Genomic DNA, 26,370 nt, shown 5'->3' with positions numbered 1-26,370 from the left:
AAGCTGTTATCAAGTTAAAGTGTGGCTACTTTTAAGAATCTCAAATATAACATATATTTTGTTTTGTTTAAGACTTTTTTGGTTACTACATGATTCCATATGTGTTATTTCATAGTTGCCTTCACTATTATTCTACATTGTAGAAATTAGTAAAAATAAAGAAAACCCCTTGAATGAGTAGGTGTGTCCAAACTTTGACTGGTACTGTATTACTAATGTTTTTAATGTAGTTAATGTCATTGTGTGAAGAAAAATGCAATTTTACACACTGTGGACCCTAGTGTTGAGTGATTAACCGAAATGTTTGTTATTTTTCGTTTTTTTAAAACTTATTGATGTCAAGTAGATTAAATTATTTTAATTCCATTTCGTTCTGTTTTTTTTTTCCTGAGCTCAATGCACATGTTGTGCAGTTTCCTTAGAGCGATCAGCATAGGCAGCAGCTTTATAAGTGATGAGATGATGACTTGGAATGAGATAATAGTCATCAAATAAAACAAGTGTTATATACATAACAACGTAAAAATATTATATTTAAGTAATATCAATAAATGATGGCTAATAAGCATTAATGGACAGTCACTACCATCATGGGACTTGGATTCATTGTTTTATTCTGTGTTATTACAACATTCAACCCATATGATGCATAATGCACTTCATGTTTAAACAGAACCGAGTTCAAAAAGCAGTAATTGCTCAGTGCTAGTGGACAGTATAGTTTTTAGTAGCAAGTAGGAATTACATCTCTGGTTAAATGGCGTATTTCATCAGTATTGTTTCAGATGAAAAATGTTTGGGCGAGTTAGTCTGTATTTGTTTTTAATTAACCATAATATCTTCATAAAGCAGTCAACTCTTCAACACGTGTCAACTTGCGGTGGTCAGACAACCACTTCAGTGAGTCGCCTGGAGATGGCGGTCAAACCCCACAAATGATTCTCCTAGGCGCCTGTTTGGGGCAGTGTCTGGTGTCGGAATAGTTAACGTGGGGCCGCCCTGGCTTCAGTGACTTTCTTTATTTTTAAAGAAAAAAAGAACCGACGGAGCAGCAGGAGGGGTGGGATGCAGAACTGAACTGGACATACTGAAGGAGAAAATAGAGGGAACGCTAATGCTACAAAATATGGAGTCTTGCCCGATGCACATGTGTGTGTTTTACAATACATTGATGTAGCCAGTCAATATTTTATATTTATTTGAACTATTTTTTGTGTGTGTGACATCTGCAATGATGAGGGTCGGGGTTTTGAGCAGGACCGCAGCGATTGTGCTCTGTCTTTTGGGATGCAATGTGTGGAAAGCGGTAACCAAAACCCTGCAAGATGACAACCCTCTAAAAGGTAGGTAGGTAGCTGATACAAATGGTTCACTTTATTCAAAGTACTTGTGAGATGTTATGCCCAATATGTTCGTCTTGCTAGCTAGCTACTTGTATAGCTAGCGATAACTTGGCGTTGGTGGCTTATGTGCTAACTTCAGATAGTTATCTAGCTACGTTAGTTAGCTTTTCAATTGGCTAGTTATATAACGTTAATTTGGCTGTCCTTTTCAGCCACAAAACTGTATACATACGTTATCTCACTGTGGTTGTTCATGTTTCATTTAGCCAAGGTATTATATAATTTGAATGGTTTGAAGTGATTTTGTGTCTCACAACGTGTCCTCAACTGAAACAAAAACACCTCACCATCTTACCTAGCTAGATAGCTAGACCTAACTGATATTGCATGTTGTTGGCAAGAGGCTAGCTAACATTAGCTAGTTAGCTAACGTTAGTTGATGCTCAGTTATTCTGCAGCCTCTCAATTGTAATGGATAATTTTGGTGCAAGCCATAGCTAAAACATGTTTTACTTGTCCTTATTCAGATGAGGTGGAAACGTAATTTGAGCATGTTTTTTTTAATGCAATGTATCATTGTGTAATGGATTGTTTTCAGACCAGCAGTATTCCACGAGAGAGATAACGTTCATGCATTGTGTGTATGAATTTGACAACGTATGCAGGAGATTCCTCCAGACATGATCATAAGCTAGATGCTGCAGATGTGAGTGGGAGGAGGAATCTCACACACACCATCTCTCATAAATGAGTGAAAGGCAGTATATGACAGGTGGCTTTTGCTTCACTGCCTCTTCCTTCACAGCCTCCTGCTGAGATGGAGCTGAATTGGGGGCAGTGCTGGAAATGGTTTAGGCTGGGCCCAGCGAACCTATTTGTATCATTCTGTGGTTTTATTCGTTGTTACAGACATGAGTGAAATGGCAACACACTGTAAAGCGTAGTTAGAATCACTGCAGATGTATTTCATTCAGCCACTCCAAAGTGTTGCTTTTGTTAAAGAGAAGAGTGCTTCCAAGACTAGCCCTATCTGTTTCTCTCATTTACTCACTCACTTATTCTCACACACACACTACTTTGCTTGGAGAACTGTGCGGCTCTGTGTTTTGCTGCTTCAGTTTTCATTCTAATTTGGTTTGTTAATCATATTGCTGTGACTGAGTGTGTGCTCGTAGTTGTGAGGCCCTAACCAAACAGTAATTTATTAGACTATTTTGTGTGTCCCTGTCTGTGTAACTAAATATTAAGTGTCCCCAACTATCACGTGATGTCAACACATGACGTAGGTGCCTATTAAGTTCCTTAGAGAAAATGATTGATGCCTTCTGAGCATCTCAACTCAGTATTTTAATTGACCCCCCCTCCACCACCCCTTTCTCTCTCTCTTCTCTCTTTCTGTCTCTCTGTCTCTCTCTCTCTAAAAAACCTTCAGACCCTCCCTGGGGCTCTTGTTGATACTGAGGGCTACGTCTCTTCTCTCCTCACACATAGTTAGCAACATGGATGCAGACAGACACATAATTATAGATCCAACTCTCATTACTGCAACCCATAATACACTACAGCTGGGAACAGACTCACTGCAGCCAGGGCTAAAGGACAGGGTGCCAGGAAGACCAAATCATGTTGAAGTGTGTGTTTGTGTGTGTGTGCCTATGCATATGACACACTGCAATGCAGCACTCTGCTTATCCTCGGGGCTTGTGCACAGAGACTACTATAAAAGTGCTTTATACACCCATGCACTAGCACAACACCCGTATTGGTTGAGGGATTTCTGCAACAGTTTTCCACCAGTGCTCCTCCTGCTCCTCCTTGCACAAAGGCCGAGGTAGCGGTCCCACTGCTGGGTTGTTGCCCTCCTACGGCCTCCTCCACGTTTCCTGATGTACTGGCCTGTCTCCTGGTAGCGCCTCCATGCTCTGGACACTACGCTGACAGACACAGCAAACCTTCTTGCCACAACTCGCATTGATGTGCCATCCTGGATGAGCTGCACTACCTGAGCCACTTGTGTGGGTTGTAGAATCCGTCTCATGCTACCACTAGAGTGAAAGCACCGCCAGCATTCAAAAGTGACTAAAACATCAGAACCACTCCTTTATTGGGGGTGTCTTGCTAATTGCCTATAATTTCCACCTGTTGTCTATTCCATTTGCACAACAGCATGTGAAATGTATTGTCAATCAGTGTTGCTTCCTAAGTGGAGAGTTTGATTTCACAGAAGTGTGATTGACTTGGAGTTACATTGTGTTGTTTAAGTGTTCCTTTTATTTTTTTGAGCAGTGTACTTATGTCATGCAATAAAATGCAAATGAATTACTTAAAATTCATACAATGATATTCTCTTTTTTTTAGATTCTGTCTCTCACAGTTGAAGTGTACCTATGATACAAATTACAGACCTCTACATGCTTTGTAAGTAGGAAAACCTGCAAATTTGGCTGGTTATCAAATACTTGTTCTCCCCACTGTATATAAATATATTTATACATACTAGAGGTCGACTGATTCTGATTTTTCAATGCCGATACCGATTATTGGAGGACCAAAAAAAGCCGATACCGATTAATCATCAGATTTAAAAAAAAATATATATATATAATAATAAATGTATGTATAATAATATATATTTATTTGTAGTAATGACAATTACAACAATACTGAATGAACACTTATTTTAACTTAATATAATACATCAATAAAATCAATTTAGCCTCAAATAAATAATTGAAACATGTTAAATTTGGTTTAAATAATGCAAAAACAAAGTGTTGGAGAAGAAAGTAAAAGTACAATATGTGCCATGTAAAAAAGCTAACGTTTAAGTTCCTTGCTCAGAACATGAGAACATATGAAAGCTGGTGGTTCCTTTTAACATGATTCTTCAATATTCCCAGGTAAGAAGTTTTAGGTTGTAGTTATTGTAGGACTATTTCTCTCTATACCATTTGTATTTCATATACTATGAATATTGGATGTTCTTATAGGCACTTTAGTATTGCCAGTGTAACAGTATAGCTTCCGTCCCTCTCCTCGCCCATACCTGGGCTCGAAACAGGAACACATCGACAACAGCCACCCTCGAAGCATCGTTACCCATCGCTCCACAAAAGCTGCGGCCCTTGCAGAGCAAGGGGAACAACTACTTCAAGGTCTGAGCTAGTGACGTCACCGATTGAACCGCTATTAGCATGCACCCCGCTGACTAGCTAGCCATTTCACATTGGTTACACCAGCCTAATCTCGAGAGCTGATAGGCTTGAATCATAAACAGCTCAATGCTTGAAGCACAGCGAAGAGCTCCTGGCAAAAGCACTAAAGTGCTGTTTGAATGAATGCTTACGAGCTTGCTGCTGCCTACCATCGCTCAGTCAGACCGATCTATCAAATCATAGACTTAATTATAACATAATAACACACAGAAATACGAGCCTTTGGTCATTAATATGGTCGAATCCGGAAACTATCATTTTGAAAACCAAAAGTTTATTCTTTCAGTGAAATAAGGAACCGTTAGGTATGCCATCCGTTAGATAAAATACGTAAGTCTAAATATTGTTGTTACATTGAAGGTTGTACAATGTTATGTCATAAGTATGTACAATTCTGGAAAATGAATTACGGTCTTTGTTAGGAATAAATGGTCTTCACACAGATAGCAACGAGCCATGCATTTACATTTACATTTAAGTCATTTAGCAGACGCTCTTATCCAGAGCGACTTACAAATTGGTGCATTCACCTTATGACATCCAGTGGAACAGTCACTTTACAATAGTGCGTCTAAATCTTAAAGGGGGGAGGGAATACTTATCCTATCCTAGGTATTCCTTAAAGAGGTGGGGTTTCGGGTGTCTCCGGAAGGTGGTGATTGACTCCGCTGTCCTGGCGTCGTGAGGGAGTTTGTTCCACCATTGGGGGGCCAGAGCAGCGAACAGTTTTGACTGGGCTGAGCGGGAGCTGTACTTCCTCAGTGGTAGGGAGGCGAGCAGGCCAGAGGTGGATGAACGCAGTGCCCTTGTTTGGGTGTAGGGCCTGATCAGAGCCTGGAGGTACTGAGGGTGCCGTTCCCCTCACAGCTCCGTAGGCAAGCACCATGGTCTTGTAGCGGATGCGAGCTTCAACTGGAAGCCAGTGGAGAGAACGGAGGAGCGGGGTGACGTGAGAGAACTTGGGAAGGTTGAACACCAGACGGGCTGCGGCGTTCTGGATGAGTTGAAGGGGTTTAATGGCACAGGCAGGGAGCCCAGCCAACAGCGAGTTGCAGTAATCCAGACGGGAGATGACAAGTGCCTGGATTAGGACCTGCGCCGCTTCCTGTGTGAGGCAGGGTCGTACTCTGCGGATGTTGTAGAGCATGAACCTACAGGAACGGGCCACCGCCTTGATGTTGGTTGAGAACGACAGGGTGTTGTCCAGGATCACACCAAGGTTCTTAGCGCTCTGGGAGGAGGACACAATGGAGTTGTCAACCGTGATGGCGAGATCATGGAACGGGCAGTCCTTCCCTGGGAGGAAGAGCAGCTCCGTCTTGCCGAGGTTCAGCTTGAGGTGGTGATCCGTCATCCACACTGATATGTCTGCCAGACATGCAGAGATGCGATTCGCCACCTGGTCATCAGAAGGGGGAAAGGAGAAGATTAGTTGTGTGTCGTCTGCATAGCAATGATAGGAGAGACCATGTGAGGTTATGACAGAGCCAAGTGACTTGGTGTATAGCGAGAATAGGAGAGGGCCTAGAACAGAGCCCTGGGGGACACCAGTGGTGAGAGCGTGTGGTGAGGAGACAGATTCTCGCCACGCCACCTGGTAGGAGCGACCTGTCAGGTAGGACGCAATCCAAGCGTGGGCCGCGCCGGAGATGCCCAACTCGGAGAGGGTGGAGAGGAGGATCTGATGGTTCACAGTATCGAAGGCAGCCGATAGATCTAGAAGGATGAGAGCAGAGGAGAGAGAGTTAGCTTTAGCAGTGCGGAGCGCCTCCGTGATACAGAGGAGAGCAGTCTCAGTTGAATGACTAGTCTTGAAACCTGACTGATTTGGATCAAGAAGGTCATTCAGAGAGAGATAGCGGGAGAGCTGGCCAAGGATGGCACGTTCAAGAGTTTTGGAGAGAAAAGAAGGGATACTGGTCTGTAATTGTTGACATCGGAGGGATCGAGTGTAGGTTTTTTCAGAAGGGGTGCAACTCTCGCTCTCTTGAAGACGGAAGGGACGTAGCCAGCGGTCAGTGATGGGTTGATGAGTGAGGTGAGGTAAGGGAGAAGGTCTCCGGAAATGGTCTGGAGAAGAGGGGAGGGGATAGGGTCAAGCGGGCAGGTTGTTGGGCGGCCGGCCGTCACAAGACGCGAAATTTCATCTGGAGAGAGAGGGGAGAAAGAGGTCAGAGCACAGGGTAGGGCAGTGTGAGCAGAACCAGCGGTGTCGTTTGACTTAGCAAACGAGGATCGGACCAAACTGCTGCATATACCCTGACTGCTTGCACAGAATGCAATTTCCATAGTTAAATGACATTTATGTTAGCAGGCAATATTAACTAAATATGCAGGTTTTAAAAAAGTATTACTGCAAGGTGTTGCAGTCGGTGACAAAAAAAATAATGTTTTTTTGTCACAGACTGTGCAACACCTTGCAGTGGTACTTTTTTCTCAGTGAGTGAGGTGGATATATCATTTTAAAACAAAATGTGATCGTTTCATTTTCTAGAGACAAACAATCTAGTGATAAGTTTCAGACAAACATACATGTCTGTCATGATTAGATGGGTGAAAAACACACCAAACTCTTTCAGAAGTTCTTTAAACAAAAATACATTTACCAACATTTCTGAAAATTGATAAATAGTGTTTTGGAATGAAACACTTCAAATATACCTTCTAGTCAGTATTTTTTCTGCAGTTCGTCCACTACGTCTGAGTTTCTCCACCCTAACCCAGATTGGGTCTCCATGCCCCAGAGAGACAGAACAACACCAGCACCGCTCATTCTCAAACAAGACCTCTTCGAAAACAAAGTAGTCTATCATGCTCGGCCCCCACGTCTTTATACACAACCAGGAAAGCGATGAAGGAAATGGAGTGTACCATAAATAGACCTAATAAGAGCAGAAACGGAGAGAGATAGCTTTCCTGGCAGAATGATATCAGGATTATTTCATCAATCCATTGTGTATTTGTTTTGTAAACTCTACCATCACATGTGGCTACAAAAATCGTTAGGTGCTCACTGGAATTAAAGGTTATCTACACAAAAAAAAAATCATAATTTCCACCAAAAACTCCCAGACCTCCAATTTATTTGTTTTTTTCTATTAAAAAAGTGCAATTTTGAGAGTGAACCTGAAAAAACAGGGGGAAATGGAAACCTGGAAAAACAAACGGAATTTGGGGGGGAAAAATAAAGGTAATCAATCACCCAACTACCAACCTCATCCCCATATTGTTTTTATTTACTTTTTTGCTCTTTCGCTCACCAGTATTTCTACTTGCACATCATCATCTGCACATCTGTCACTCCAGTGTTAATTTGCTAAATTGTAATTGCTTCGCTATTATGGCCTATTTATTGCCTTACCTCCTTACTCCATTTGCACACACTTTATATAGCTTTTTATATTGTGTTATTGACTGTACTTTTGTTTCTCCTATGTGTAACTCTGTTGTTTTTTGTCGCACTACTTTGCTTTATCTTGTCCAGGTTGCAGTTGTAAATAACTGACCTACCTGGTTAAATAACGTTGAAATTATAATAATATACAGTGGGGCAAAAAAGTATTTAGTCAGCCACCAATTGTGCAAGTTCTCCCACTTAAAAAGATGAGAGAGGCCTGTAATTTATCATAGGTACACTTCAACTATGACAGACAAAATGAGAAAAAAAAATCCAGAAAATCACATTGTAGGATTTTTAATGAATTTATTTGCAAATTATGGTGGAAAATAAGTATTTGGTCAATAACAAAAGTTTATCTCAATACTTTGTTATATACCCTTTGTTGGCAATGACAGAGGTCAAACGTTTCCTGTAAGTCTTCACAAGGTTTTCACACACTCTTGCTGGTATTTTGTCCCATTCCTCCATGCAGATCTCCTCTAGAGCAGTGATGTTTTGGGGCTGTTGCTGGGCAACACGGACTTTCAACTCCCTCCAAAGATTTTCTATCGGGTTGAGATCTGGAGACTGGCTAGGCCACTCCAGGACCTTGAAATGCTTCTTACGAAGCCCCTCCTTCGTTGTCCGGGCGGTGTGTTTGGGATCATTGTCATGCTGAAAGACCCAGCCACGTTTCATCTTCAATGGCCTTGCTGATGGAAGGAGGTTTTCACTCAAAATCTCACGATACATGGCCCCATTCATTCTTTCCTTTACGCGGATCAGTCGTCCTGGTCCCTTTGCAGAAGAACAGCCCCAAAGCATGATGTTTCCACCCCCATGCTTCACAGTAGGTATGGTGTTCTTTGGATGCAACTCAGCATTCTTTGTCCTCCAAACACGACAGGTTGAGTTTTTACCAAAAAGTTATATTTTGGTTTCATCTGCCCATATGACATTCTCCCAATCTTCTTCTGGATCATCCAAATGCTCTCTAGCAAACTTCAGACGGGCCTGGACATGTACTGGCTTAAGCAGGGGGACACGTCTGGCACTGCAGGATTTGAGTCCCTGGCGGCATAGTGGGTTGCTGATGGTAGGCTTTGTTACTTTGGTCCCAGCTCTCTGCAGGTCATTCACTAGGTCCCCCCCATGTGGTTCTGGGATTTTTGCTCACTGTTCTTGTGATCATTTTGACCCCACGGGGTGAGATCTTGCGTGGAGCCCCAGATCGAGGGAGATTATCAGTGGTCTTGCATGTCTTCCATTTCCTAATAATTGCCCCCACAGTTGATTTTTTTCAAACCAGGCTGCTTACGTATTGCAGATTCAGTCTTCCCAGCCTGGTGCAGGTCTACAATTTTGTTTCTGGTGTCCTTTGACAGCTCTTTGGTCTTGGCCATAGTGGAGTTTGGAGTGTGACTGTTTGAGGTTGTGGACAGGTGTCTTTAATACTGATACCAAGTTCAAACAGGTGCCATTAATACAGGTAACGAGTGGAGAACAGAGGAGCCTCTTAAAGAAGAAGTTACAGGTCTGTGAGAGCCAAAAATTTTGCTTGTTTGTAGGTGACCAAATACTTATTTTCCACCATAATTTGCAAATAAATTCATAAAAAATCCTACAATGTGATTTTCTGGATTTCTTTCCTTCTCATTTTGTCTGTCATAGTTGAAGTGTACCTATGATGAAAATTACAGGCCTCTCATCTTTTTAAGTGGGAGAACTTGCACATTTGGTGGCTGACTAAATACTTTTTTGCCCCACTGTATCTATTTTTTAAAAAGTCAACAGATTTTATAGGGCCCTAACAAAGGTCTAGCCTAGATAAGCTTGGCCAGTGTGGGTGTTCCGCTCTGTCCAGTTTAGCTCTGGCACTGCATGAACTAGGTGTGTGTGTGTGTGTGTGTGGCCAGCTTTACAATGCTCTGCTATCCAACGGAGTTAATGGTTTAATGGAAGTATGTTATTCAGCAGTTTCCAGGAAAGTGTATGACAGTAATAAAGGAGATGTGTGCTCAGAGATTTCCTTCCTCAGGCATCAAGAAACAGCGAAAGGTCCCATTGTTTTGACAGAGCCTTGCTATTGGCTGGTAACCAGGAAATATGCTTTTGGCCACTCACTGTGATTGGCTGTTAACTGCCAATGTCAAATGTGACTGAGTCAAAGCTTATCCTGACTACTGTGTATATATACAGTTGAAGTCGGACGTTTACATACCTTAGCCAAATACATTTAAACTCAGTTTTTCACAATTCTTGACATTTAATCCTAGTAAAAATTCCCTGTCTTAGGTCAGTTAGGATCACCACTTTATTTTAAGAATGTGCAAAGACAGAATAATAGTAGAGAGAATGATTTATTTCAGCTTTTATTTCTTTCATCACATTCCCAGTGGGTCAGAAGTTTACATACACTCAATTAGTATTTGGTAGCATTGCCTTTAAATTGTTTAACTTGGGTCAAACGTTTTGGGTAGCCTTCCACAAGCTTCCCACAATAAGTTGGGTGAATTTTGGCCCATTCCTCCTGACAGAGCTGGTGTATCTGAGTCAGGTTTATAGGCCTCCTTACTCGCACACACTTTTTCAATTCTGCCCACAAATGTTCTATATCACTGACGCTTACTTAGCCGAGTAACTCTCGCACTCTCTCTGTGTAGAGGTGACTCTGAAGGTTCACCTGAGTGATGCCAGCACCCACCAGCCCCTGGGCGGAGCCACCATCGAGCTCTTCACCAACCACACCTCTGTAACCACAGAGACCTCTGCTGCCGACGGCAATGCCTACCTGCGTTTTCCCTACCGCCTTGGAACCCTGCTGGTTGTCACAGCAACCAGACAGGGCTACGTGCCAAATTCTGCCCCCTGGAGACCCACCAGACTGCCCGGTAGGTCAAAGTAGTAAAATCTACTGTGTGTGTGTGAACAATCTGAAAGTGGTGTGTGAGGATAATGAGGGTGCCCCATTACAGCTTTATTATAATAAGTGACCACCCCCATTATCCTCACACAACACTTTCAGACTTTCACACACACATGCTTATCATTATCAGCACTGGACAATTTAGGAGTGACAGAGAGAGGAAAGGAGGAGTGACAGAGAGAGGAAAGGAGGAGTGACTGAGAGAGAGGAAAGGAGGAGTGACGGAGAGAGAGGAAAGGAGGAGTGACGGAGAGAGAGGAAAGGAGGAGTGACGGAGAGAGAGGAAAGGAGGAGTGACGGAGAGAGAGGAAAGGAGGAGTGACGGAGAGAGAGGAAAGGAGGAGTGACGGAGAGAGAGGAAAGGAGGAGTGACGGAGAGAGAGGAAAGGAGGAGTGACGGAGAGAGAGGAAAGGAGGAGTGACGGAGAGAGAGGAAAGGAGGAGTGACGGAGAGAGAGGAAAGGAGGAGTGACGGAGAGAGAGGAAAGGAGGAGTGACTGAGAGAGAGGAAAGGAGGAGTGACTGAGAGAGAGGAAAGGAGGAGTGACTGAGAGAGAGTAAAGGAGGAGTGACTGAGAGAGAGGAAAGGAGGAGTGAGGAAAGGAGGAGTGAGGAAAGGAGGAGTGACGGAGAGGGAGGAAAGGAGGAGTGACGGAGAGGGAGGAAAGGAGGAGTGACGGAGAGAGAGGAGAGGAAAGGAGGAGTGACGGAGAGAGAGGAGAGGAAAGGAGGAGTGACGGAGAGAGAGGAGAGGAAAGGAGGAGTGACGGGGGAGAGAGGAAAGGAGGAGTGACGGGGGAGAGAGGAAAGGAGGAGTGACGGGGGAGAGAGGAAAGGAGGAGTGACGGGGAGAGAGGAAAGGAGGAGTGACGGAGAGAGAGGAAAGGAGGACTGACGGAGAGAGAGGAAAGGAGGACTGACGGAGAGAGAGGAAAGGAGGAGTGACGGAGAGAGAGGAAAGGAGGAGTGACGGAGAGAGAGGAAAGGAGGAGTGACGGAGAGAGCGGAAAGGAGGAGTGACGGGGGAGAGAGGAAAGGAGGAGTGACGGGGGAGAGAGGAAAGGAGGAGTGACGGGGGAGAGAGGAAAGGAGGAGTGACGGGGGAGAGAGGAAAGGAGGAGTGACGGGGGGAGAGGAAAGGAGGAGTGACGGAGAGAGAGGAAAGGAGGAGTGACGGAGAGAGAGGAAAGGAGGAGTGACGGGGGAGAGAGGAAAGGAGGAGTGACGGGGGAGAGAGGAAAGGAGGAGTGACGGAGAGAGAGGAAAGGAGGAGTGACGGAGAGAGAGGAAAGGAGGAGTGACTGAGAGAGAGGAAAGGAGGAGTGACTGAGAGAGAGGAAAGGAGGAGTGACGGAGAGAGAGGAAAGGAGGAGTGACTGAGAGAGAGGAAAGGAGTGACTGAGAGAGAGGAAAGGAGGAGTGACTGAGAGAGAGGAAAGGAGGAGTGACGGAGAGAGAGGAAAGGAGGAGTGACGGAGAGAGAGGAAAGGAGGAGTGACGGAGAGAGAGGAAAGGAGGAGTGACGGAGAGAGAGGAAAGGAGGAGTGACGGAGAGAGAGGAAAGGAGGAGTGACGGAGAGAGAGGAAAGGAGGAGTGACGGGGGAGAGAGGAAAGGAGGAGTGACGGGGGAGAGAGGAAAAGAGGAGTGACGGGGGAGAGAGGAAAGGAGGAGTGACGGAGAGGGAGGAAAGGAGGAGTGACGGGGAGAGAGGAAAGGAGGAGTGACGGAGAGAGAGGAAAGGAGGAGGAGGACGGAGAGAGAGGAAAGGAGGAGTGACGGAGAGAGAGGAAAGGAGGAGGACGGAGAGAGAGAAAGGAGGAGTGACGGAGAGAGAGGAAAGGAGGAGTGACGGAGAGAGCGGAAAGGAGGAGTGACGGGGAGAGAGGAAAGGAGGAGGACGGGGAGAGAGGAAAGGAGGAGTGACGGAGAGAGAGGAGAGGAAAGGAGGAGTGACGGAGAGAGAGGAGAGGGAGAGAGAAGGAGGAGTGACCGAGAGAGAGGAGAGGAGGAGTGACGGGGGACAGAGGAAAGGAGGAGTGACGGGGGAGAGAGGAAAGGAGGAGGACGGGGAGAGAGGAAAGGAGGAGTGACGGGGAGAGAGAGGAAAGGAGTGACGGGGAGAGAGAGGAAAGGAGTGACGGAGAGGGAGGAAAGGAGGAGTGACGGGGGAGAGGGAAAGGAGGAGTGACGGGGGAGAGAGGAAAGGAGGAGTGACGGAGAGGGAGGAAAGGAGGAGTGACGGAGAGGGAGGAAAGGAGGAGTGACGGGGGAGAGAGGAAAGGAGGAGTGACGGAGAGAGAGGAAAGGGGAGGAGGGGATGACGGAGAGAGAGGAAAGGAGGAGGACGGAGAGAGAGGAAAGGAGGAGTGACGGAGAGAGCGGAAAGGAGGAGTGACGGAGAGAGCGGAAAGGAGGAGTGACGGGGGAGAGAGGAAAGGAGGAGTGACGGGGGAGAAAGGAGGAGGACGGGGGAGAGAGGAAAGGAGGAGTGACGGGGAGAGAGGAAAGGAGGAGTGACGGAGAGGAGAGAAAGGAGGAGTGACGGAGAGAGAGGAAAGGAGAGGGAGGAGTGACGGAGAGAGAGGAAAGGAGGAGTGACGGGGGAGAGGAAAAGGAGGAGGACGGGGGAGAGGAAAGGAGGAGTGACGGAGAGAGAGGAAAGGAGGAGTGACTGAGAGAGAGGAAAGGAGGAGTGACGGAGAGAGAGGAAAGGAGGAGTGACTGAGAGAGAGGAAAGGAGGAGTGACTGAGAGAGAGGAAAGGAGGAGTGACTGAGAGAGAGGAAAGGAGGAGTGACGGAGAGAGAGGAAAGGAGGAGTGACGGAGAGAGAGGAAAGGAGGAGTGACGGAGAGAGGGGAAAGGAGGAGTGACGGGGGAGAGAGGAAAGGAGGAGTGACGGGGGAGAGAGGAAAGGAGGAGTGACGGAGAGGGAGGAAAGGAGGAGTGACGGGGAGAGAGGAAAGGAGTGACGGAGAGAGAGGAAAGGAGGAGTGACGGAGAGAGAGGAAAGGAGGAGTGACGGAGAGAGAGGAAAGGAGGAGTGACGGAGAGAGAGGAAAGGAGGAGTGACGGAGAGAGAAAGGAAAGGAGGAGTGACGGGGAGAGAGGAAAGGAGGAGTGACGGGGAGAGAGGAAAGGAGGAGTGACGGGGAGAGAGGAAAGGAGGAGTGACGGGGGAGAGAGGAAAGGAGGAGTGACGGAGAGAGAGGAAAGGAGGAGTGACGGAGAGAGAGGAAAGGAGGAGTGACGGAGAGAGAGGGGAAAGGAGGAGTGACGGAGAGAGAGGAAAGGAGGAGTGACGGGGGAGAGAGGAAAGGAGGAGTGACGGAGAGGGAGGAAAGGAGGAGTGACGGGGGAGAGAGGAAAGGAGGAGTGACGGAGAGAGAGGAAAGGAGGAGTGACGGAGAGAGAGGAAAGGAGGAGTGACGGAGAGAGAGGAAAGGAGGAGTGACGGAGAGAGCGGAAAGGAGGAGTGACGGGGGAGAGAGGAAAGGAGGAGTGACGGGGGAGAGAGGAAAGGAGGAGTGACGGAGAGAGAGGAAAGGAGGAGTGACGGAGAGAGAGGAAAGGAGGAGTGACGGAGAGAGAGGAAAGGAGGAGTGACGGAGAGAGAGGAAAGGAGGAGTGACGGAGAGAGAGGAAAGGAGGAGTGACGGAGAGAGAGGAAAGGAGGAGTGACGGAGAGAGAGGAAAGGAGGAGTGACGGGGGAGAGAGGAAAGGAGGAGTGACGGGGGAGAGAGGAAAGGAGGAGTGACTGAGAGAGAGGAAAGGAGGAGTGACGGAGAGAGAGGAAAGGAGGAGTGACGGAGAGAGAGGAAAGGAGGAGTGACGGAGAGAGAGGAAAGGAGGAGTGACGGAGAGAGGAAAGGAGGAGTGACGGGGGAGAGAGGAAAGGAGGAGTGACGGAGAGGGAGGAAAGGAGGAGTGACGGAGAGGGAGGAAAGGAGGAGTGACGGAGAGGGAGGAAAGGAGGAGTGACGGAGAGGGAGGAAAGGAGGAGTGACGGAGAGAGAGGAGAGGAAAGGAGGAGTGACGGAGAGAGAGGAGAGGAAAGGAGGAGTGACCGAGAGAGAGGAGAGGAGGAGTGACGGGGGAGAGAGGAAAGGAGGAGTGACGGGGAGAGAGGAAAGGAGGAGTGACGGGGAGAGAGGAAAGGAGGAGTGACGGGGGAGAGAGGAAAGGAGTGACGGGGGGAGAGAGGAAAGGAGGACGGAGAGGGAGGAAAGGAGGAGTGACGGGGGAGGAAAGGAGGAGTAACGGAGAGAGAGGAGAGGAAATGAGGAGTGACGGAGAGGAAAGGAGGAGTGACTGAGAGAGAGGAGAGGAAAGGAGGAGTGACGGAGAGAGAGGAGAGGAAAGGAGGAGTGACGGGGGAGAGGAAAGGAGGAGTGACGGGGGAGAGAGGAAAGGAGGAGTGACGGGGAGAGAGGAAAGGAGGAGTGACGGGGGAGAGAGGAAAGGAGGAGTGACGGGGGAGAGAGGAAAGGAGGAGTGATGGGGGAGAGAGGAAAGGAGGAGTGACGGGGGAGAGAGGAAAGGAGGGGGAGAGAGGAAAGGAGGGGGAGAGAGGAAAGGAGGAGTGACGGGGGGAGAGAGGAAAGGAGGAGGAAAGAGGAGAACTTTTGTCTCTGTGATTTTTATTCAGTCTTTGTTTAGACAGGTAGTCAATGCTGAGACCAAGGTCTCTTTATTTAAACAGGGAGCCAAATCAAATGTTATTAGTCACATGCTCCGAATACAACAAGTGTAGAACTTACAGTGAAATGCATACTTACAAGCCCCTAACCAACAATGCAGTTAAAAAAATACAAATAAGAATAAGAAATAAAAGTAACAAGTAGTTAAAGAGCAGCAGTAAAATAACAATAGCGAGACCATATACAGGGGGTTCCGGTACAGAGTCAATGTGCAGGGGCACCGTTTTGTCGAGGTAATATCTACATGTAGTTAGAGTTCATAAAGTGACTATGCTTAAATAATAACAGAGTAGCAGCGGTATAAAAGGGGGGGCAATGCAAATAGTCTGGGTAGCCATTTGATTAGAGTCTTATGGCTTGGGGGTAGAAGCTGTTTAGAAGCCTCTTGGACCTAGACTTGCCGTGCAGTATAGCAGAGAGAAGAGTCTATGACTAGGGTGGCTGGAGTCTTTGACAATGCTGAAACCAGCGTCTCTTTATTTAGACCGTGGAGTCAATGTGGAGACCAGCGTCTCCTTTATTTAGACAGGGAGTCAATGTGGAGACCAGCGTCTCTTTATTTAGACAGGGAGTCAATGCTGAGACCAGCGTCTCTTTATTTAGACAGGGAGTCAATGCTGAGACCAGCGTCTCTTTATTTAGACAGGGAGTCAATGTGGAGACCAGCGTCTCTTTATTTAGACAGGGAGTCAATGTGGAGACCAGCGTCTCTTTATTTAGACAGGGAGTCAATGTGGAGACCAGCGTCTCTTTATTTAGACAGGGAGTCAATGTGGAGACCAGCGTCTCTTTATTTAGACAGGGAGTCAATGTGGAGACCAGCGTCTCTTTATTTAGACAGGGAGTCAATGTGGAGACCAGCGTCTCTTTATTTAGACAGGGAGTCAATGTGGAGACCAGCGTCTCTTTATTTAGACAGGGAGTCAATGCTGAAACCAGCGTCTCTTTATTTAGACAGGGAGTCAATGTGGAGACCAGCGTCTCTTTATTTAGACAGGGAGTCAATGTGGAGACCAGCGTCTCTTTATTTAGACAGGGAGTCAATGCTGAGACCAGCGTCTCTTTATTTAGACAGGGAGTCAATGCTGAGACCAGCGTCTCTTTATTTAGACAGGGAGTCAATGCTGAGACAGGGAGTCAATGCTGAGACCAGCATCTCTTTATTTAGACAAGGAGTCAATGCTGAGACCAGCATCTCTTTATTTTGACAGGGAGTCAATGCTGAGATCAGCATCTCTTTTAGACAGGGAACCGATGCTGAGACAGGGAGTCAATTCTGAGACCAAGGTCTCTTTATTTAGACAGGGAGTCAATGCTGAGACCAGCATCTCTTTATATAGACAGGGAGTCAAGGTCTCTCTTCCAGGTGAGCCCTGTATAGCACCACAATACACATCAAAATACAATAAACACATTTAACTACACATTCATATACACAAAGCAAAACACGTTCATAAAAATCAGACACATTCTTCTGTAAAAAGGTCCCTTAACAACAGTCTGACATGACCTAGAGGCACCAATTCCTCCCATTTTAAAGTGTATTGTAGATCATTCCACACGTACGGTGCAAGGAAATGAAAGGCTGATTTACCTAACTGTCTAGACACCAAAGGAGTCTCCACAGTTATTTTAACTTGTCATTTTAAGTCTTAATAGTGATGTTAGCTAAGGTAAGTCGGGAGTTTGTGGAGCAGGGCTTTGTAAACAAAAAGACTGTAGTGATTCTACCTACAGAGAACCTTTTGGTAAAGAATACAGTGTTGAGTAATTAAACTGTCTCCTGTGATAAAACGAAGGGCGCTATGAAAAACACCATCCAAGGCTTTAATAGTCGAGGCAGATCACAGAGAATGGAAAAGGGAAAGCTAGAGATTTAAACTAATCAAGTAAGATCTTCAAAAAAATGTTTTTCTACAAACCACAATGCTAGAAAATAAAGAAACCACTAGGTTTAGAATGAAGTTGAGAGGAACACAAAATTCAATAGTTGACCTTTTATTAGTGAGAATAAAAATGAGCCACAGGGTGGGTTATTGTGATGAATAAATGAGTGACTGTGGTGGGTCCCATGTGGCTCAGTTGGTAGAGCATGGTGCTTGCAACGCCAAGCGTCTGCTGAAATGTCAAAATGACTGAAATGTGTGTGTTCCAGTGTTTTCCTCTCTCAGTCTGGAGCTGCTACCAGAGAGAGCTGCCACTCTGATGGTGTATGAAGACCTGATACACATTAACTCTGGATCCCAAGGTGAGAGAGAGAGAGTACTTAGACACTGTCCCTGGCCCAGTGACCTCACACACATTAATAATGAAATATGTCCACCCCTTTAAAACATCTCTCTAATGAAAGACCCGCGCGCACACACACACGCCCGCCCGCCCTGTTTTGCTATGTGTGTGTGTGTGTGTGTTCGTCTTCAATAACCACACTCATTTAGTGTGTCCCATACCATCTGCTCTTCTCCTGCTCTGCCATCCTCTCTGACTGCAGTTCTGCTGCTGCTACTCCTTTAAATCTTGCTGACTGAGCTGTGTGTGTCCGTCCTCCAGGAGGGCAGGATAATTAATTATGCTATGGTCTGGTGCATACAGTGGCCCTCATCCACACACTGTGTTATATCATGATATGTTGAACCTAGAAGCCCAGCGGAGCGAGAAACCTTGTCGTGCAACAGGAGGAGAGAGAATGAAAAGAGAAAGGGGAAGAGATGGAGTGGGGGGAAGAGATGGAGTGGGGGGAAGAGATGGAGTGGGGGAAGAGATGGAGTGGGGGAAGAGATGGAGTGGGAGTGGGGAGAAGAGAAGGAGTGGGAGTGGGGAGAAGAGAGGGAGTGGGAGTGGGGAGAAGAGAGGGAGTGGGAGTGGGGAGAAGAGGGAGTGGGGAGAAGAGGGGGTGGGGGGAAGAGAGGGGGTGGGGGAAGAGTGGGGAGAAGAGAGGGGGTGGGGGGAAGAGAGGGAGTGGGGAGTAGAGAGGGGGTGGGGAGTAGAGAGGGGGTGGGGAGAAGAGAGGGAGTGGGGGAAGAGAGGGAGTGGGGGAAGAGAGGGAGTGGGGGGAAGAGAGGGAGTGGGGGAAGAGTGGGGAGAAGAGAGGGAGTGGGGAGAAGAGAGGGAGTGGGGGAAGAGAGGGAGTGGGGGGAAGAGAGGGAGTGGGGGAAGAGAGGGAGTGGGGAGAAGAGAGGGAGTGGGGGGAAGAGAGGGAGTGGGGAGAAGAGAGGGGTGGGGGAAGAGATGGAGTGGGAGTGGGGAGAAGAGAAGGAGTGGGTGGGGAGAAGAGAGGGAGTGGGAGTGGGGAGAAGAGAGGGAGTGGGGAGTGGGGAGAAGAGGGAGTGGGGAGAAGAGGGGTGGGGGGAAGAGAGGGGGGGGGAAGAGTGGGGAGAAGAGAGGGGTGGGGGAAGAGAGGGAGTGGGGAGTAGAGAGGGGGTGGGGAGTAGAGAGGGGGTGGGGAGAAGAGAGGGAGTGGGGGGAAGAGAGGGAGTGGGGGAAGAGAGGGAGTGGGGGAAGAGAGGGAGTGGGGGGAAGAGTGGGGAGAAGAGAGGGAGTGGGGAGAAGAGAGGGAGTGGGGGAAGAGAGGGAGTGGGGGAAGAGAGGGAGTGGGGGAAGAGAGGGAGTGGGGAGAAGAGAGGGAGTGGGGGGAAGAGAGGGAGTGGGGAGAAGAGAGGGGTGGGGGGAAGAGAGGGGAGTGGGGAGAAGAGAGGGAGTGGGGAGAAGAGAGGGGGTGGGGGGAAGAGGGGGAGTGGGGAGAAGAGATGGGGTGGGGAGAAGAGAGGGGATGGGGGAAGAGAGTGGGGGAAGAGAGAAGAGAGGGAGTGGGGGGAACAGAGAAGAGAGGGAGTGGGGGAAGAGAGGGAGTGGGGGAAGAGAGGGAGTGGGGAGAAGAGAGGGGATGGGGGAAGAGAGAAGAGAGGGAGTGGGGAGAGGCTGAGAAGAGAGGGAGTGGGGAGAAGAGAGGGAGTGGGGAGAAGAGAGGGAGTGGGGAGAAGAGAGGGGGTGGGGGAAGAGAGGGGTGGGGGAAGAGAGAAGAGAGGGAGTGGGGGAGAGGCTGGGAAGAGAGGGAGTGGGGAGAAGAGAGCGAGTGGGGGAAGAGAGGGAGTGGGGGAAGAGAGGGAGTGGGGGAAGAGAGGGAGTGGGGAGAAGAGAGGGGATGGGGGAAGAGAGGGAGGGGGAGAAGAGAGGGAGTGGGGGAGTGGGGAGAAGAGAAGGAGTGGGGAGTGGGGAGAAGAGAGGGAGTGGGAGTGGGGAGAAGAGAGGGAGTGGGGAGAAGAGGGAGTGGGGAGAAGAGGGAGTGGGGAGAAGAGAGGGGGTGGGGAGAAGAGAGGGGGTGGGGAGAAGAGAGGGGTGGGGGAAGAGAGGGAGTGGGGGAAGAGTGGGGAGAAGAGAGGGAGTGGGGAGAAGAGAGGGAGTGGGGAGAAGAGAGAGAGTGGGGAGAAGAGTGGGGAGAAGAGTGGGAGTGGGGAGAGAAACCTTGTCGTGCAACAGGAGGAGAGAGAATGAAAAGAGAAAGGGGAAGAGATGGAGTGGGGGAAGAGATGGAGTGGGGAGAAGAGAAGGAGTGGGAGTGGGGAGAAGAGAGGGAGTGGGGAGAAGAGAGGGAGTGGGGAGAAGAGAGGGAGTGGGGAGAAGAGAGGGGGTGGGGAGAAGAGAGGGGTGGGGAGAAGAGAGGGGTGGGGGAAGAGAGGGAGTGGGGGAAGAGTGGGGAGAAGAGAGGGAGTGGGGAGAAGAGAGGGAGTGGGGGAAGAGAGGGAGTGGGGGAAGAAGAGAGGGAGTGGGGGAAGAGAGAGAGTGGGGAGAAGAGTGGGGAGAAGAGTGGGAGTGGGGGAAGAGAGGGAGTGGGGGGAAGAGAGGGAGTGGGGGAAGAGAGGGAGTGGGGAGTAGAGAGGGGTGGGGAGAAGAGAGGGAGTGGGGGAAGAGAGGGAGTGGGGGAAGAGTGGGGAGAAGAGAGGGAGTGGGGAGAAGAGAGGGAGTGGGGAGAAGAGAGGGAGTGGGGAGAAGAGAGGGAGTGGGGAGAAGAGAGGGAGTGGGGGAAGAGAGGGAGTGGGGGAAGAGTGGGGAGAAGAGAGCGAGTGGGGAGAAGAGTGGGGCGAAGAGTGGGAGTGGGGGAAGAGAGGGAGTGGGGGAAGAGAGGGAGTGGGGAGAAGAGAGGGAGTGGGGGGAAGAGAGGGAGTGGGGGAAGAGTGGGGAGAAGAGAGGGAGTGGGGAGAAGAGAGGGAGTGGGGGAAGAGAGGGAGTGGGGAGAAGAGAGGGAGTGGGGAGAAGAGAGGGAGTGGGGGGGAAGAGAGGGAGTGGGGGAAGAGTGGGAGTGGGGAGAAGAGAGGGAGTGGGGAGAAGAGAGGGAGTGGGGAGAAGAGAGGGAGTGGGGGAAGAGAGGGAGGGGGGAAGAGAGGGAGTGGGGGAAGAGAGGGAGTGGGGAGAAGAGAGAGAGTGGGGAGAAGAGAGGGAGTGGGGGGAAGAGAGGGGTGGGGAGAAGAGAGGGAGTGGGGGAAGAGAGGGAGTGGGGGAAGAGAGGGAGTGGGGAGAAGAGAGGGGAGTGGGGGGAGAAGAGAGGGAGTGGGGAGAAGAGAGGGAGTGGGGGAAGAGAGGGAGTGGGGGAAGAGAGAAGAGAGGGAGTGGGGGAAGAGAGAAGAGAGGGAGTGGGGAGAAGAGAGGGAGTGGGGGGAAGAGAGGGAGTGGGGGAAGAGAGGGAGTGGGGGAAGAGAGAAGAGAGGGAGGGGAGAAGAGAGGGAGTGGGGGCAAGAGAGGGAATGGGGGCAAGAGAGGGAGTGGGGAGAAGAGAGGGGATGGGGAAGAGAGTGGGGGAAGAGAGAAGAGAGGGAGTGGGGAGAAGAGAGGGAGTGGGGAGAAGAGAGGGGGTGGGGAGAAGAGAGGGGATGGGGGAAGAGAGTGGGGGAAGAGAGAGAAGAGAGGGAGTGGGGGAGAGGCTGGGAAGAGAGGGAGTGGGGAGAAGAGAGCGAGTGGGGAGAAGAGAGCGAGTGGGGGGAAGAGAGGGAGAGGAGGGGAGAAGAGGGAGTGGGGAGAAGAGAGGGAGTGGGGGAAGAGAGGGAGTGGGGGAAGAGAGGGAGTGGGGGAAGAGAGGGAGTGGGGAGAAGAGAGGGGATGGGGGGAAGAGAGAAGAGAGGGAGTGGGGAGAAGAGAGGGAGTGGGGGAAGAGAGGGAGTGGGGGGAGAGAGGGGAGTGGGGGAAGAGAGGGAGTGGGGAGAAGAGAGGGAGTGGGGAGAAGAGAGGGAGTGGGGAGAGGCTGGGAAGAGAGCGAGTGGGGAGAAGAGAGGGAGTGGGGAGAAGAGAGGGAGTGGGGAGAAGAGAGGGAGTGGGGAGAAGAGAGGGGGTTGGGAGAAGAGATGGGGTGGGGGGAAGAGAGAAGAGAGGGAGTGGGGGAGAGGCTGGGAAGAGAGGGAGTGGGGAGAAGAGAGGGAGTGGGGAGAAGAGAGGGAGTGGGGAGAAGAGAGGGAGTGGGGGAAGAGAGGGAGTGGGGAGAAGAGAGGGAGTGGGGAGAAGAGAGGGAGTGGGGGAAGAGAGGGAGTGGGGGAAGAGAGGGAGTGGGGAGAAGAGAGGGAGTGGGGAGAAGAGAGGGAGTGGGGGGAAGAGAGGGAGTGGGGAGAAGAGAGGGAGTGGGGAGAAGAGAGGGAGTGGGGAGAAGAGATGGGGTGGGGAGAAGAGAGGGAGTGGGGAGAAGAGAGGGGATGGGGAGAAGAGAGGGAGTGGGGAGAAGAGAGGGAGTGGGGGAAGAAAGGGAGTGGGGGAAGAGATGGGGTGGGGAGAAGAGAGGGAGTGGGGAGAAGAGGGGATGGGAGGAAGAGAGTGGGGGAAGAGAGAAGAGAGGGAGTGGGGGAGAGGCTGGGAAGAGAGGGAGTGGGGAGAAGAGAGGGAGTGGGGGAAGAGAGGGAGTGGGGAGAAGAGAGGGAGTGGGGAGAAGAGAGGGAGTGGGGGGAAGAGATGGGGTGGGGAGAAGAGAGGGAGTGGGGAGAAGAGAGGGAGTGGGGAGAAGAGAGGGGATGGGGAAGAGAGAAGAGAGGGAGTGGGGAGAAGAAAGGGAGTGGGGGAAGAGATGGGGTGGGGAGAAGAGAGGGAGTGGGGAGAAGAGGGGATGGGAGGAAGAGAGTGGGGGAAGAGAGAAGAGAGGGAGTGGGGGAGAGGCTGGGAAGAGAGGGAGTGGGGGGAAGAGAGGGAGTGGGGGAAGAGAGGGAGTGGGGAGAAGAGAGGGAGTGGGGAGAAGAGAGGGAGTGGGGGAAAGAGATGGGGTGGGGAGAAGAGAGGGAGTGGGGAGAAGAGGGGATGGGAGGAAGAGAGTGGGGGAAGAGAGAAGAGAGGGAGTGGGGGAGAGGCTGGGAAGAGAGGGAGTGGGGAGAAGAGAGGGAGTGGGGGAAGAGAGGGAGTGGGGAGAAGAGAGGGGAGTGGGGAGAAGAGAGGGAGTGGGGGAAGAGATGGGGTGGGGAGAAGAGAGGGAGTGGGGAGAAGAGAGGGAGTGGGGAGAAGAGAGGGGATGGGGAAGAGAGAAGAGAGGGAGTGGGGAGAAGAGAGGGAGTGGGGGGAAGAAAGGGAGTGGGGGAAGAGATGGGGTGGGGAGAAGAGAGGGAGTGGGGAGAAGAGAGGGGGAAGAGAGGGAGTGGGGGAGAGGCTGGGAAGAGAGGGAGTGGGGGGGAAGAGAGGGGTGGGGGAAGAGAGGGAGTGGGGGAAGAGAGGGAGTGGGGGAAGAGAGGGAGTGGGGGAAGAGAGGGAGTGGGGAGAAGAGAGGGAGTGGGGAGAAGAGGGGGGAGTGGGGAGAAGAGGGGGAGTGGGGAGAAGAGAGCGAGTGGGGAGAAGAGAGCGAGTGGGGGAAGAGATGGGGTGGGGGAAGAGAGGGAGTGGGGAGAAGAGAGGGGATGGGAGGAAGAGAGTGGGGGGGGAGAGAGGGAGTGGGGAGAAGAGAGGGAGTGGGGAGAAGAGAGGGAGTGGGGGAGAGGCTGGGAAGAGAGGGAGTGGGGAGAAGAGAGGGAGTGGGGAGAAGAGAGGGAGTGGGGAGAAGAGAGGGAGTGGGGTGGGGAGAAGAGATGGGGTGGGGAGATGAGATGAGGTGGGGTGGGGAGAAGGGATGGGGTGGGGTGGGGTGGGGAGGGGAGAAGAGAGGGGTGGGGGAAGAGGGGTGGGGGGAAGAGAGGGGATGGGGGAAGAGAGTGGATGGGGGAAGAGAGTGGGGGAAGAGAGAAGAGAGGGAGTGGGGGAGAGGCTGGGAAGAGGGGATGGGGAGAACTTGGGAAGTGAGGGGATGGGGAGAACTTGGGAAGTGAGGGGATGGGGAGAACTTGGGAAGTGAGGGGATGGGGAGAAGGGAAGGGTGCAATGTCCATTATAGTTGGAAGAAAAGAGAGGGAACTCTTAGGAGGGGAAGAGGCTGAGGGGCTTTTTGGATTGGCACAATAACAGACCTCCTTCAAAACTGGACATTCAGATCAATGCCAGACCTCCTTCAAAACTGGACATTCAGTTCAATAACAGAACTCCTTCAAAACTGGACATTCAGATCAATAACAGACCTCCTTCAAAACTGCATGTTCAGATCAATACCAGATCAGGTGTACTGAAGGCAGAGGATACACAGAGCTAGAGAAAACACACAGGCACGGCTGCAGCGGTGTCTCATTGCCCAGGAATGTACAATCACCACAGTGGAAACACTATGACATCATCGTGAAGCCCCACTATACAAACTTCTCTTTTACACACACAGTCTTTAGTTTAACTAACCTTGTGGGGACACAATTGATTCCCATTCTAAATCCTAATTTCCTTAACCTCTAACCATACCCCAACACCATCTCCTAACCCACAACCCCTTACCCCAATACTAACACTAATTCTGGTATTGCTGGTATTTTGGCCCATTCCTCTATGCAGATCTCCTCTAGAGCAGTGATGTTTTGGGGCTGTTGCTGGGTACCGGGGTTTCAACTCCCTCAAAAGATTTTCTATGGGGTTGAGATCTGGAGACTGGCTAGGCCACTCCAGGACCTTGAAATGCTTCTTACGAAGCCACTCCTTCGTTGCCCGGGTGGTGTGTTTGGGATCATTGTCATGCTGAAAGACCCAGCCAGGTTTCATCTTCAATGCCCTTGCTGATGGAAGGAGGTTTTCACTCAAAATCTCACGATTCATGGCCCCATTCATTCTTTCCTTTACACGGATCAGTCGTCCTGGTCCCTTTGCCAACAAAGGGTATATAACAAATATTGAGATAAACTTTTGTTATTGACCAAATACTTATTTTCCACCATAATTTGCAAATAAATTCATTAAAAATCCTACATTGTGATTTTCTGGATTTTTTTCCCCCTCATTTTGTCTGTCATAGTTGAAGTGTACCTATGATGAAAATTACAGGCCTCTCTCATCTTTTTAAGTGGGAGAACTTGCACAATTGGTGGCTGACTAAATACTTTTTTGCCCCACTGTATGTGACCAATAACATTTGATTTGATTCTAGTTAGTGAGCTATTAGCCCAGTTATAGATTGTTTGTAGTCGGCCTAAACAAATCTCTGCCTAAACATCAGCGCCACAGATAACTTCCACAAAGCTGTGAACGATCTGAGAAACAACAAGGGCTTTCTATGCCATCAAAAGGAACATACAATTCGACATACCAATTAGGATCTGGCTAAAAATACTTGTATCAGTTTATAGAATCCATTGAATCTAAACATTCACAAAATGGGACAAACACCAAATTTAGAGATTGCATGCAGAATTCTGTAAAAATATCCTCCATGTACAACGTTAAACACCAAATAATGCATGCAGAGCAGAATTATTCCGATATGCGCTAATTATTAAGATCCAGAAAAGAGCCGTTAAATTCTACAACCACCTAAAAGGAAGCGATTCCCAAACCTTCCATAACAAAGCCATCACCTACAGAGAGATGAACCTGGAGAAGAGTCCCCTAAGCAAGCTGGTCCTGGGGCTCTGTTGACAAACAGACCCCACAGAGCCCCAGGACAGCAACACAATTAGACCCAGCCAAATCATGAGAAAACAAAAAGATAATTACTTGACACATTGGAAAAATGTTACAAAAAACAGAGCAAACTATAATGTTATTTGGTTCTAAAGAGAGAGTACACAGTGGCAGAATACCTGACTACTGTGACTGACACAAACTTAAGCACAGCTTTGACTATGTACAGACTCAGTGAGCATAGCCTTGCTATTGAGAGAGGCTGCTGTAGGCAGACCTGGCTCTGAAGAGAAGACCTGCTATATGCACACTGCCCACAAAATTAGGTGGAAACTGAGCTGCACTTCCTAACCTCTTGCCAAATGCATGACCATATTAGAGAGACATATTTCCCTCAGATTACACAGACCTACAAGGAATTTGAAAAACAAATCCAATTTTGATAAACTCCCATCTATTGGATGAAATACCACAGTATACCATCACAGCAGCAAGATGTGTGACCTGTTGCCACAAGAACAGGGCAACCAGTGAAGAACAAACACCATTGTAAATACAACCCATATCTATTTATTTTCCCTTTTATACTTTAACTATTTGCACATAATGAACTTTTGAGTGTAATGTTTACTGTTAATTTTGTGTTGTTTTATTTGACTTTTGTTTATCTATTCCACTTGCTTTAGCACTGTGTTCCCATGCCAATACACCCCTTAGAGGCAGTGAGACAGAGGAAGAAAGCGGGAGGCAGTGAGAGAGGAAGAGGCAGTGAGAGAGGAAGAGGCAGTGAGAGAGGAAGAGGCAGTGAGAGAGGAAGAGGCAGTGAGAGAGGAAGAGGCAGTGAGAGAGGAAGAGGCAGTGAGAGAGGAAGAAAGAGGGAGG

General features: G+C 49.3%; 1 protein-coding gene across 2 annotated transcripts in view; it reads left to right on the top strand.

Annotated features, from left to right (window-relative positions):
- Nucleotides 1-891: 891 nt before the first annotated feature.
- Nucleotides 892-26,370, top strand: part of LOC124017057 (protein FAM171A1-like) — a 40,976-nt gene continuing 15,497 nt past the window's right edge. The window contains exons 1-3 of one of the 2 annotated variants that reach the window (XM_046332433.1): nucleotides 892-1,343; nucleotides 10,601-10,828; nucleotides 17,720-17,812. In XM_046332433.1, the coding sequence (XP_046188389.1) occupies nucleotides 1,232-1,343; nucleotides 10,601-10,828; nucleotides 17,720-17,812 (433 nt within the window). In that variant the 5' untranslated portion in view covers nucleotides 892-1,231. Of the gene's footprint in view, nucleotides 1,348-10,600; nucleotides 10,829-17,719; nucleotides 17,813-26,370 lie in introns of both variants that reach the window. The other variant, XM_046332434.1, reaches the window with a different exon arrangement.

This window comes from Oncorhynchus gorbuscha, unplaced genomic scaffold, assembly GCF_021184085.1.
Source record: "Oncorhynchus gorbuscha isolate QuinsamMale2020 ecotype Even-year unplaced genomic scaffold, OgorEven_v1.0 Un_scaffold_141:::fragment_3, whole genome shotgun sequence".
NCBI classification, from domain to species: Eukaryota; Metazoa; Chordata; class Actinopteri; order Salmoniformes; family Salmonidae; genus Oncorhynchus; species Oncorhynchus gorbuscha.
Note: the sequence above shows the minus strand (reverse complement) of the source record. Positions and strands in the feature narration are given on the sequence as shown.